The 13,179-nt window shown below is 43.4% G+C and overlaps 1 protein-coding gene across 4 annotated transcripts in view; it reads left to right on the top strand.

The window, feature by feature from the left end:
* atp2b1a (ATPase plasma membrane Ca2+ transporting 1a) overlaps positions 1–13,179 on the top strand; it is a 71,683-nt gene that overhangs the window by 55,310 nt on the left and 3,194 nt on the right. For 2 of the 4 annotated variants that reach the window (XM_037532168.1, XM_017711303.2), the window contains 10 exons: positions 99–336; positions 524–703; positions 787–874; positions 1,716–1,822; positions 2,958–3,149; positions 5,763–5,976; positions 7,029–7,240; positions 7,353–7,460; positions 9,685–9,873; positions 10,309–10,395. In XM_037532168.1, the coding sequence (XP_037388065.1) occupies positions 99–336; positions 524–703; positions 787–874; positions 1,716–1,822; positions 2,958–3,149; positions 5,763–5,976; positions 7,029–7,240; positions 7,353–7,460; positions 9,685–9,873; positions 10,309–10,395 (1,615 nt within the window). Of the gene's footprint in view, positions 1–98; positions 337–523; positions 704–786; positions 875–1,715; positions 1,823–2,957; positions 3,150–5,762; positions 5,977–7,028; positions 7,241–7,352; positions 7,461–9,684; positions 9,874–10,308; positions 10,475–13,179 lie in introns of all 4 variants that reach the window. The other 2 variants (XM_017711305.2, XM_037532248.1) reach the window with 2 other exon arrangements.

The raw sequence follows: 13,179 nt of genomic DNA, 5'->3' as shown, positions 1-13,179 counted from the left end.
CCAGAAGGAATTACCTAGATGGTCTTTCCTGCTGGCTTGACTGCTGTTTCATAACCTTCTTCTCTTTTTCGTCTTTTCTCTTTGTTCTTCTCAACTAGATGTTATAAGATCCTAACAGCGACTGGTGAGGCCAAGGTGTTCCGGCCCAGAGACCGGGATGACATGGTGAAGAAGGTGATCGAGCCAATGGCCTCTGAAGGCCTGAGAACAATATGCTTGGCTTACAGGGACTTCCCTGCTACAGACGGAGAACCAGACTGGGAAAATGAGAGCGACATTCTTACCAGCCTCACCTGTGTGTGTGTGGTGGGCATTGAGGACCCGGTCAGACCAGAAGTACGACCCTTAAATACTGGCTGCGTTTTTCATAGCATGATTCGACATTTTGGTAGTAGCTGTCTGTAGACGTTACCCGTTTTATGTTATAGCTGAGATTAGATGTTCAGTGCATTTACATTTTGCGTAGTGTTAGTGCCGAGGGTTGTAGCTGCTAACAGAGGTCTGACCCAGCTCTCTCCTCCAGGTCCCTGATGCCATTAGAAAGTGCCAGCGTGCCGGCATCACGGTACGCATGGTCACCGGGGATAACATCAATACGGCTCGCGCCATAGCAACCAAGTGCGGCATCCTGCAGCCTGGAGATGATTTCATCTGCCTGGAGGGAAAGGAATTCAATCGGCGGATACGCAACGAGAAGGGAGAGGTGAGAGAAGCGCTGCTGTTTCTGCAGGACTACACGCTCACGAGACTCCTTCAAAAATACTGACTGACGTACCCCCTTTACAGATCGAGCAAGAGCGGATTGATAAGATATGGCCTAAACTACGGGTCCTAGCAAGGTCTTCACCGACAGACAAGCACACATTAGTTAAAGGTATGCTGCTTCTCCCCCACTTCACATTGACTAAAATGAAGCATATATATGGGTCATTTTACAGAAACGTCCACTTTTTTATATCTATCCGTGGGAGTCCCTGGTGTTACTGATCGTCACTGGTGTTGCACATAAAAGGTAACGCCAGTGACATTTTACAAAACGGCAGCTACAGAGCATCAAACCACCACTAAAATACATCATTCAATCCATTTGTATTCCATTTTTTTCACAATTACCTAAGAATAAAGTCGGTCACACCAGTGACGTCAACTAATAGCTTCATATGAAATCATGACCTAAATGAGGAAATCTCTGGGAACTGAGACGCAGTGGACTCACCGTGTGCTTTTCTTCATAGATCCCCAGAAAACGGGTCAAAGGAAGTCAAGTGACGTCATCAGTGTGACTTTTATTTCACAATTAGAGATTTTTTTTGTTGCTCAGTAACACGACTCATTATTATATATACAACAACTTTCATTATTTATTTTATATTTGTTAGGCATTTGTTTTCTTCTTTATGTCAAAATAGGGCACTCAGCCTTTAAGCATGACTGAGGACGAGCACGTCTGCTGTGCTTGGAATTCTATATAATTGGTTTTAAAACCAATATTGCTGAATTGATGGCTCAAGAAGATGTAAAAATGACTTCGTTTTATTTTATAATATAAATAAATTGTAACCCTAACATGGTTTTTCAAGCGTTTAAGGGACACAAAAATGAACTTTTCCATAGAGTGACTCATATCTATGTATTAATATAAAAATATATATTGTGGTGTGTTGTTCTGAAAGATGGTGCTTTCCTTAGATGTGATATCGCTGTCTACTTCACAGGTATCATCGACAGCACTGTCGAAGAACAGAGACAAGTAGTAGCAGTAACAGGAGACGGAACCAACGATGGCCCAGCCTTGAAGAAGGCAGATGTTGGATTTGCCATGGTATTAGATTTGCCTGCATATTTGTCATTTCACATACAAGCACAGAGTGAGCAATAGCCACGTTTACAAGCACCCTAATAAACAGTTAATAATCCAACTAGAATAGGTTCATGTATACGCTTCAGTTGGAATAGTCTAGTCTAGTACATGGTCTGGCTCAGTCATACCTTTCTGATCTCATGTCTTTGTATTGTCCCTCTCATGCTGTCTGATCTTCTAATTCTGGACTTCTCACAGTTCCCTCAACTAGGCTATGGGTGGCAGATCTTTCAGTGCTGCTGCTCCCAAACTCTGGAATTCTCTACCTTCCACTCTTCATAATTGCTCTTCACTGTCTTCCTTCAAATCCCTGCTAAAAACCTTTTTTTCTCTCTGTAGTCTTTAGGTGTTTGTTTGTTTGTTTGTTTGATACCATGTAAAGTGTCCTTGGGTTTGTGAAAGGCGGTATATAAAGTGAAATTATTATTATTATTATTATTATTATTATTATTATCGGAATACAATTTATATCTGATTGATCGAGGTGCGTAATCCTGTAAATAACCCGTTAAATAGAAGAATAATATCCATGTGAACGCCTGTATCCGATTACATTCCCTATCGGAAAGTTTAAGTCCGTTCTGCATGTGCGTCGCGTCACAGTGAGGGTTTATACCGTTCGACATGGCGGAGCAGAAACTGGTCTGCAGATGAGACGAAGTTCATGCTCTGATCTTTAAAAGACGGCGGTGGGACGGACGTCCAGCTTATGCCTCTCAGAACACGACGTCTTCCTCACGACCTTCTTTAATAAGGACATGTGAAGGATGTTTTCCTGAGTCTGACGTCATTTTAAAGCAGTTAAAAACACAATCACTGCTCACTGCTGCTCATCTCACTCTGACTGGACCTCATGTGAGGTTTGCTGTCATAGTAACCTTTACTCTAAGTGGTACTCCACACGGGCGATTTGGACGGGATTACTTGTAGTGAGCATGTAACGGAGGATTTTCATCAGCATGTTGAATAGAGTGCGTATAAACACCTCGGAATGTGTAATCGGAATGTGTTCAGACTGATTGGCGAAAGTCTTTGCGTGTAAACACAGCCACTGTCACGTCGTAGATCCAGATAAGTGTTTGCTTGTTGTTCTCAGGGCATCGCTGGCACAGATGTGGCGAAGGAGGCCTCTGACATCATTCTCACTGACGACAATTTCAGCAGCATTGTCAAAGCAGTCATGTGGGGGCGCAACGTCTATGATAGCATCTCCAAATTTCTGCAGTTCCAGCTCACGGTCAATATAGTGGCTGTGATTGTGGCCTTCACCGGAGCCTGCATTACACAGGTAACACACTGAATGCACTGCGCACAGGGGGTGTTAGTGACACATGGGACCGTGAAATACACACACTGTGGATCATGTAGATGTGAGGAGTTTCCAGGGTTGGGAAGAGGGGATCTACTGCCAGCAGCAGATCATCAATGTTAGTAAATCCACATACTTTACATTTTTTGGGCTGGTCAGATGATGTTACCATAACATGGAATACAGCCATGTTGCATGAGCATTTCTGCGTATGTGGATTTCTTTGCTCCATAGTTTTCAAACAGTGGGCGAAACATTTTAATATGTGAATTTTATTACTGTTAGCAGCCAGGAAAACGGGCTTCCAGTTGATTTTGAAGGTTTCTATAGACTCTGTTGTAGCCATAATGAAAGCTTAGCGGCTGTCTGCACAGTGCATCATGAATAGCCGTCACTGGGGACCAAGAAAGATGCGATATGTTTGGAGCCATAGGGCACAAATGATGAGCACTGAGATGAGTAGCCACTAGTTAAAATACAAAAGTGGGATGTCAAAAGAAAATATCTACAAATTTACCTTTAAACCTCAGCAAGCAAGTAAAAACACTCCTTTTTTAACATGAACATAATGAACTTAATAATTCTACAGCAGGTACCGCTGTATTTTAGTCTCAGGGTGCACTCGGATTTTATGTTAAATGTTAAATTTTCCCAGGAATATTGTCTGGACTGCACTAGAGGGGTTTGTTTTTGGAGTCTTGAGTTTTCGTGTCTGGAATTAAGTGCTTTGACAGAACTTGGGCAATGCTACACATGGCTGGTTAATATCACAAGGGGTTTGCCGTTATATTGTCAGGAATAGCAAATGACAGAGTTTAAGTGTATTTTTTTACTGAGAGTTATATAAAAAAAAGCATGTATCATATTATTTCTTTTATTTCATATTTTCTATTAAGTCACAGTTGTCAGGTTGCATAGACAAAGCTATTGATAGACAATGTACACTGTACAACTGAAGCAGTATGAAGAGGTCTGAGGAAAGTGCTTCATATTACATTTGCAATGTTTTGTAACAGGCAGCAGGGACTTCTCTCTCTTTCTGACCTGCTTTCAGTCTCTCTGGTAGTTTGTCTACAGCAATCTAACTTGCGAAGGAGCTCAGGAAGGAACTATTGATTATCTGGACCCCATTTCCCCGAAGCATTTTATATTTGTATTAGAGTGCGTTAAGATCGTCTTAACTGGTAGAGAAAGAGAGAAAGTGTGCAGTATAATGCTGACTCGACACTCAGCGCTAATATGCTTTTGGGAAACCGAGAGAGAGAGCGAGAGAGAGAGCGAGAGAGAGAGAGAGCGAGAGAGAGAGCGAGAGAGAGAGAGCGAGCGAGCGAGAGAGCGAGCGAGAGAGAGCGAGCGAGAGAGAGCGAGAGAGCGAGAGCGAGCGAGAGCGAGCGAGAGAGCGAGAGAGAGCGAGAGAGCGAGAGCGAGAGAGCGAGCGAGCGAGAGAGAGCGAGCGAGAGAGAGCGAGCGAGAGAGAGCGAGCGAGAGAGAGCGAGCGAGAGAGAGCGAGCGAGAGAGCGAGCGAGCGAGAGAGCGAGCGAGCGAGAGAGAGAGCGAGCGAGAGAGAGAGCGAGCGAGCGAGCGAGCGAGCGAGAGAGACAGAGACCTCTACCGTTTAAGAATAATCATTGTGCTGAGGTGCTTTTGGAAAATCCAGCCCTGATTAGTTGGATCAGGTGTGTTAGAGCAGGAAAACACCAGAATATGCAGGACAAGGTGGTCCAGAACCAGGACTGGGACCACTACATTAGCCTCATTACTCCTAAGCACTTTGCTCATTAGTAGAACAGATACCCAAAAGATTTCCTGTGTTTTATAGTTTTTTTTTTCTCTCTCTCTAAATTTCTGTAAAATTGAAGCATTTGTAATAAAAATATTGAGGTAATAAATGAATAAATAGAAAACGGTAAATACACAAAAAAAATACTGACTTGGCGTTCCTGCAAGCAGCCCATGGTGATAAACTATTGCACATGCAAACTGTTTGTTTGCCCTAGATGCATTAAATAGGCATTAAATGTGTGGTGGCTGGTGTCGTATTTTCCCAGAATTATTTATGTAAATTAATTATAAGGTCGTATGATGAATGCTATAGGAAGTTGATTGTTTGTCTGCAAACATCCAGCAGGGGGAGCTCTAGTTTTACTTGTCAATTAAAGGGGAAAAGTGAAACTCCACATGTTAGTTTTACTTCTTTCATTATTCCCTTTTCAGGTTCAACTAAAACTGAAACCCCCCAAACTAGAATCTCAGATATTTACATTTGAAAATGGATTATGTTGCCTGAAATGATCCTGCCAGTCGCATCTTAATGTCTGTAGCTCATCCGAGCCGGGTGGCACGCAGAGATATTACGGAGAAAATGCTGCACGTGAGTGGCCAGTCTGGGTTAATGTTCTGTTGTTCCGTTTTTCAGTCTTGAGATGTGAAACGGCCTGTGGTGGTTCAGTGTAACCCGTCCTGCACAAAGAAATGTGGTGCATAATTATTTGGAATTAAGTGCTGACAAAGCTGGTATGAGCTTGTTGGGACTAACGCACTCAATGTCTTTGTGTTCGCTTATGTAATAGATCTTTTATCCTTTGTGTGCAGGACTCTCCTCTGAAAGCAGTACAGATGTTGTGGGTAAATCTGATCATGGACACCTTTGCCTCGCTGGCTCTGGCCACCGAGCCGCCCACAGAGTCTTTGCTGCTGAGAAAACCGTACGGACGCAATAAGCCCCTCATCTCCAGAACCATGATGAAGAACATCCTGGGCCACGGTGTCTACCAGCTTACCATCATCTTCACTCTGTTGTTTGCAGGTGAGAGCCAGAGAGTGCAGTTAGTGCTGCAAAAATAAGGGGAAACTGTGGAGTTATGTACACATTAACCCTCTATTGCACGATGTTGCCTCAGGGCAACAAACTCGTTTTCCTCACTTTAAGTAATGCTATACATATTTAAAGACAACAGTAGGGTTAAGAATAAAGGGAAGAGTTGGAATAAGCCAATAAAAAGCATGAACTTGGTCATTCTGTCTCTTAGCGGGCACTTTTGAACTTTTTTTTTTTTTTTTTTTTTTTTTTTTAACATTCAGTATCAGATTTTTTTTTAGTTTTTTGAGAATTTGCAGAAATGTGTTTGTTGCCTAGAAGTAACATTTTGTATGGCAGTGGAACGGATTTAGCCAGTCGCAAGCCAGGTCTCACCACTTCAGGGAACACAGCTCTATCATTTTTCCCCATTGGAACGTAATGTTGCCTCAAGGCAACACACCCCAAACATTATCTTTGTAATGTTTTTTAATTTAATAATCGGGTCTGAAAAAATAGCTCAGTTTTAAGCAAGAAAAGTGAATTCAATATTTTCTCTTTATTGCTCTCGTAATGTGTGCAGTAGAGTTAATTTACAGCACTTATTAATACATTGTTCTGTGTTGAGAATGAACACAGTCTGTCGTGATTGATTTCCTTTAAACATATTCAGAATAACATGTTGATATCTGGTAAGTAAGGGTCAAAGAGTGGCATCCGGTGCTGCCCAGACGAGATGTCGTTCTGTGTATTTGTGCGGGCAAATAAGCGCAGTTTGTACGTTCGTCAATGATCAACACATTTTTTCACCAATTAAAGAGTGATGCTATACCACCGTCTTGTGTTTGACGAACATACAGCACAAATGACCTGTTTTATTAACCCCCTGTTCATGTGTATCACAGCAGCCTTTGATATTTTTACCGCATGGTCCAGTAATTTGCTTTGGATTTGAATCATCATGACCATGCATGTTACCAACGTGAGCACGGGGGGCAAGATGCAATGCTACACCTTAAAGACTGTGTTAGAACCTGCATTAACACCTTTCTTTGTTTTAGGTGAGAAGATATTTGATATAGACAGCGGTCGTAATGCCCCGCTCCATGCCCCCCCCTCCGAACACTACACCATTGTCTTCAACACCTTCGTCATGATGCAGCTCTTTAATGAAATCAATGCCCGTAAGATCCATGGGGAGAGGAACGTCTTTGATGGCATTTTCAACAATATGATCTTCTGCTCCATCGTATTTGGCACTTTTGTCATCCAGGTGGGTGCCGACTGACGGAAAATATAAAATAGGTTTCACCTATTTTGGAGTGAAAATCCAATAAAAGCAGTTTTTATACTATTTCTAGAGATGCCATCTTATCTCTTTCTAGATTGTGATCGTCCAGTTTGGAGGAAAGCCCTTCAGCTGTGTAGGCCTTTCCATTGACCAGTGGCTGTGGTGCATCTTCTTAGGCTTTGGCAGTCTCCTCTGGGGTCAGGTGAGCCAACAGTTCTGCTAAATATCTATCTAACTTGGTTTACTTACTGTGAATTTGAGGTTTAATTTACTTGCATAGCGCCAAATGACATCAGTGTTTCTGAATCAGAACTTTTTAGACTTCGACAAGAGAAACTGCTTCAGAACGTTTTAGAGCAGTGGGTCCACAACTGGTCCAGGAGGCTTCCTGTCCTGCACATTTCATTGCTTTGCTGCCCAACCTCAACTCAGCAAGGTTGTCAGTGAGCTGATTAGTTGGATCAGGTGTGTTGGAAGCAGGGAGAACACTAAAATGTGCAGAGCACTATGGCCTCCAGAACCAGGGTTGGGTATTTATATCCCAGTGGTATCGAGCACATGTAGTTATACGATGGTAGAACATCTCCCCCTTGTGGTCAAACTAAAGACAACACAAAATTTGAAAAATCCTGTAATAATTACTTTTTAAAAATTATTGATGTGATTAGTTATTGTTCTTAGTTGTTAAGTGTCATCGATTATTTTTTAATGTATTTATGTCAGGTATGTAACATACATATACAGCAAAAGTCCCAGGTTTGGCCCAAAATGGCCATTAAGTATAAATTATTCATTTTTCAGCATCATGAAAAAAGCAGAAAAGATAACAGAAAATAACAGAATCCTCAATAACTGAATATAAAAGTGATTTTTCACTGTTTACTGTGTTCATTTGTGTTTATTACAGTGTCCCTTCTTTTCAGGAGACTTGCTTTAAATTTTTTAACCCTGTACTGCACACATTATAAGAGCAATTTAAAAAAAATGTTCTAGCACTTTTCTTGCATGAAATGTTCCTCACTTAGTTTTTTTTTTGGACCCGATTATTAAATCCAAAATCATTTAAGAGAAATAATGTGTGCAGGATTCCTTTGGGAGAATGTTGCCTTGAGGCAACATTGAGCGACAAAGGAAAGAAATGATACAGAGCCGTGTTCCTTGAGGTGGTGAGACCTGGAGTGTGACTGTCTAAATTCATTCATCTGTCACACAATGATTTCAGCACATTCTTATAACAAAAAAAAATGCTACTGAATGTTGATAGAGGTTTAAAAATGCACACTAAGGCTACGTTTACACAGCAGGGTAAAGTGGCCCAAATCCGATTTTCTCCCCAAATCCCATTTTTTTTGTTTGGCTGTTCACACTGTCTTTTAAATGTGATCCGTATGTGACATCGGTCTGAACGGATCAGCACCCAAACCGACCCGCATGCGCAAAAGAATGCTTCGCGTGTCGTGCTTGTCCAGAGGTGAACGGTCATGCCGGCCAGAGAACGCCAGTCGCCCCCGGAGCTTCAGTTTCATCTTCGTCAGCATCGCAGGAGAGATTAAAGTTCTAATGACTGACAGGAACAGTGTGTTCGAGTTCGCCGTAAAATTCGGCCACGGTCACTTCTTTGGTTCGTGTCCTCTTTAAACTCCTCCGACCGCGCTCAGCCGTTTCTTTCAAAAGAAATCGCCGCAGATCGGATACGGATCGGATTTCAGTACCTCATATGAAAGCATCTCAAATCGGAATTGAAAATGTCAGATTCAATGCGTTTGTTGCCGTTCACACTGCCACACAGACACATCTGTCACATGTGGGAAAAGATCGGATTCGGGCCTCTTTCACCTGCTGTGTAAACGTATGACCTACATGCGTTTTATTGACTTACTCAAACTCTTCCCTTTGTTGTTAACCCTATTGCTGTCTTTAAATATGAAAAATTAGGAAAACGACTTTGTTGCCCTGAGGCAACATTGTGCAATAGAAAGGCAAAGAAATCTGCAGATCTCCAAAGTTCAGTCTTAGAAGTTGGTTACGTTTTTAATGCCGCCGAGGTTTAGTTTAGCAGATGTTTTTCAGTTTCACTCTTTTTCTTTTCTCAGTGAGGCTTTTTCACAGCTACACATACTTTCAGACCCATAGCGCCGAGTTGTCTTCTCACAGAAACACCTGTGGATGTTTTCAGATCTGAAGCAGCTTGAATTTCTCCTCTCTCTCAGAGATGAAAGCTTTCTGATGGGAGACGGTTGGTGTCTACCAGGTCTTGCGCTGATGTTTGAAGTCTGGAGACTAACTTGTGCTTAATGACGGTTTTGACTGGAAACGAAATGAAGCGTCTCTGACTTTTGCACAGTGTTGTGTTGTCAGTTCTAGCGAGTGTTATTCTGCAAACGAGCAACATTTGAGTGTCTTCCTATCGTTCTGCCCGTGTATAGGTCATCTCCTCCATCCCTACCAGTCGCTTGAAGTTCCTTAAGACAGCAGGTCATGGAACTCAGAAGGAGGAGATCCCAGAGGAGGAGCTGGAGGACATGGAGGACCTTGATGAGATCGACCACGCTGAGCGTGAACTGCGCAGAGGGCAGATCCTCTGGTTCCGGGGTCTTAACCGGATACAGACTCAGGTAACCTCGCCTGGATGCTTCCTTTCACTCATCCACCTCTTCCGTAGAGCTCAGGAACCCTAAATTAAGTCCCGCTCCACTTGATTAGTGCTAAAGCGCAGTTACCTGTAGTTGAGTCTAGCCAGAATGTGTGCAGTGAACAGTGTGATTTCTGATGAAGTAGGGATGTAGCTATTTTACATCTGACAGATTTATGATATTGCGCCGATCGATGATGTCAGAGAGGCTATAACCGGCACTATTTTCCATACAGTGCCTTTCTCTCTCAGCTGCTACCTGTCTCCTGTCCTCTCTTTAAATGGGTGCCCTTCTTTTTCTATCCTCCCTCCCTGCTTCTCTCTTTTTCTTTCTTTCTCTCTCTCTCGCTCGCTCTCTCTTCCTCTCTCTTGTTTGCGTTCTTTGGGCCCTCCTGTCATGCTCTCTGATTCCTTGCAGATGGATGTAGTGAGTGCATTCCAGAGCGGCACTTCCTTTCAGGGGGCCCTCAGGCGTCACCCCTCCAGCGCCAGCCAACAGCACGATGTAACCAATGTTTCTAGCCCTACACATGTAGCCTTTTCTACTGCCACTGCCTCCAACACAGCTTCTGCCACTGTGGGGTGTGAGTGCGTGTTTCTTAGTGCATGACAATTAACATTTCCTCCTTCACTCGCCTAACGTTCTACATTCTTCTCCTAATGTCCCTCTCAATAAAAAAAAAAAAGAAAAACAGTGAGTCAAAAATATACGTCACCGCTTCTAAATATAAGTGCTGTTTTTTTTATGGAGATATCTGTGTGTACTGTTCCAAGGCCAGTGAGCTGAGGTCTCTGTGTCATTGTTCTGTTCGACGGCTTTGGCTGGGTTTCTCAGATAAACAGTGTGTTGACATTCTAACAGGTCGGCATTGTGTCTGTTGCGTCTGCAGCTGCTGCTGTGCCTCGGTCCTTCTGCGCGTGCTCACTGGGCTATGTGACCGCTCTAGTCCTCTCTGTGTGTAAATGTTTTGAGTATATGCCCATGGTCACACCGACAACCAGGTCAATCACATCGCTGCTAAAGTCGGCCTCGCTACAGGCCGCGTGGGTTTATTTTAAACTTGATTGAGGGCTGACTTGCTGGGGTAACTCCTGTCAAATGATGACTTTCTTTGCCTGTCTCCGTCTCAGGCCTCTACAGGCTAATCTCCTCGGCCGGCTGCCTACTGAGACCACCACGGCCGGCCCTGAGACTGCGTGGAGGCCAGGCCTGCGTCCTCTCTGGAATCTTTTTCCCTCTCTCTGTTTCTTTATTTTCCTTTTCCAGCTTCTGTCATTCTACTGAGCCCTAAGGCGTCTGTCCCTCTATCGTGCCTATCACATTCTCAGTGCCCCGTTCAATTTCTTGCATGCACTCTTTCTCATCTTGTATAGAAATATACGTTTTCTTGTGATCCATGTGACCCTAAGCACATTACGTGATGTTGAGGTCTGGACTCTGGGGTGGCCGGTCCATTGTTCTGAGAACGCCAGCAGCTTCTTTGTTCTGCTTTTTTAGTCTGTTTCCTTCTCTCTTCAAAGCTACACATCCATTCAAACTGTTACTCATTTGCTTTTCTTCAGAAGAACAGTGTTTTTGATGCCCACCATGCCTTATTTGTTCTCTCATTGCCGCAGTACCAATATAATAATGTTGCCTTTGCAGGACGTAGTTTTAGTGCGTGGATTGTGTGCCATCTTCATATTGTCTGAGACCTAATCCCTTTTCTTATTTTCACCCCACCCCTTGTTTTTTAGTGTTACGAAGGGAGTGGGTGAAATCTTCCTTACGAAGTGGGACCCTCAAATAAAAAGAGCATCACTTCATTAACAGCTAGTAGCGCCGCTCTGTGGGCGACCCTGCCCGTCTGCAGCGACAGCAGAGGAGGGTAAAGTCCAGCTCCTCACTGCTGGGCTTTAGTCAGATTTATTATTCATTAAAAATGCTTATAAAATCACTAGTAGTATGCTGTTGTCTGTCGATACAGCTAGCTAAATTTCCCGTTCCACCTTAAAGGGTGCTGAATGCTAACATTCTGCCGACTCGGGCATCAGAACTGCTGCACCATTTAAGGTGGAACAGGATAATTCGAACAAGAAGCTGGTCCATATCTGACTTCAGCTTCACATCGCTGAAGAATAAGGGGTGGGTGATAATAAATAATTGTATTTAATGTTAAATAAATTATTGTCCTCCTCTTTGAAGGCATATGATTCCCTAAATGTAACTAAAGCTCAGCAGTGAGGAGCTGAACTGTACCGTCCTCTATCACTGCAGACTGGCCGGGTCGCCCACAGAGCAGCGCTGGTAGCCTGTTACATTCTGGCGTCTCGGGCGTCCAAACTGCTGCATCATTTAAGATGGAACGGGAAATACAGAGACATCAGCGTACTACTAGCCGTTTTTAAAGCTTATGAAGAAAAGGACCATGATACATTGAAACAACACTAAACCAAGATAACAGTGTTTATTTAATTTTTTAACAGAGAAAATTTTCCCATTTGTGGGTTTCTTTGAACACCTGCACTGCCGGTTTGTCTGTTGTTTTCTCTTAACACTCTGGATTGTGCACCTCTGGAAAAACCTCCATTCGGAGGCCCATGTAGCCCTAACACTTCACCCTACCCCTCTATCTCAACCACAATCAGGACACCCTACCCCTAGACGTGAACCCGCAAAATAGAGGGGTAGGGATAAGTGGTAGTGGCAAGGGGTGAAATGGGATTGGTCCCAAGTATCATTCGTTTGAGGGAGTATCTTGCTTCACCCAACGTCATATTTCCACAGCTACTTCCAGGTCCTGTCTGGAGAGATTAATCATGTCTGTTTTCTAGGTGCGCTGCTGATGGTGTTATCCTGATGCATCCTGGGCGTCTGTAATAACCTCCGGCCCTTAACATAATCACATAACGTCTCTTTGTAGCCAGGCTGTCCTTTTGTCTCCAAACTGATGTGCAAACAAAACTTGCAACACTGACTCCGACGTATTCCTCCTCAGATTCTGTGAAATGTGTCATGGGCTATACTCAAAGGTTTACTTCTGTTGAACACAAGGTAGCGCCGCTCTGCATGGGTCTAGTCTCTCGTCCGTTTGTGAATTTACTTGTGCTTTACAGCTTAGATCTGCTTGGCTGCTCAAAGTTTCTGTATCAAAACATAATCAGTGATTGATTGCCCCCCCCCCTCCACCACCCTCCCCTCACCCAAGCATGTCCGAATCGGTTAACCTCATGTGTTGAGCTGTGTCCTCTGGGTTTGTTATGTACAGATCTCTCACTGTCTTCCTTTATTTCTCTCTCTCTCTCTCTC

Source organism: Pygocentrus nattereri, chromosome 1 (assembly GCF_015220715.1).
Source record: "Pygocentrus nattereri isolate fPygNat1 chromosome 1, fPygNat1.pri, whole genome shotgun sequence".
In the NCBI taxonomy this organism is placed as follows: Eukaryota; Metazoa; Chordata; class Actinopteri; order Characiformes; family Serrasalmidae; genus Pygocentrus; species Pygocentrus nattereri.
Note: the sequence above shows the minus strand (reverse complement) of the source record. Positions and strands in the feature narration are given on the sequence as shown.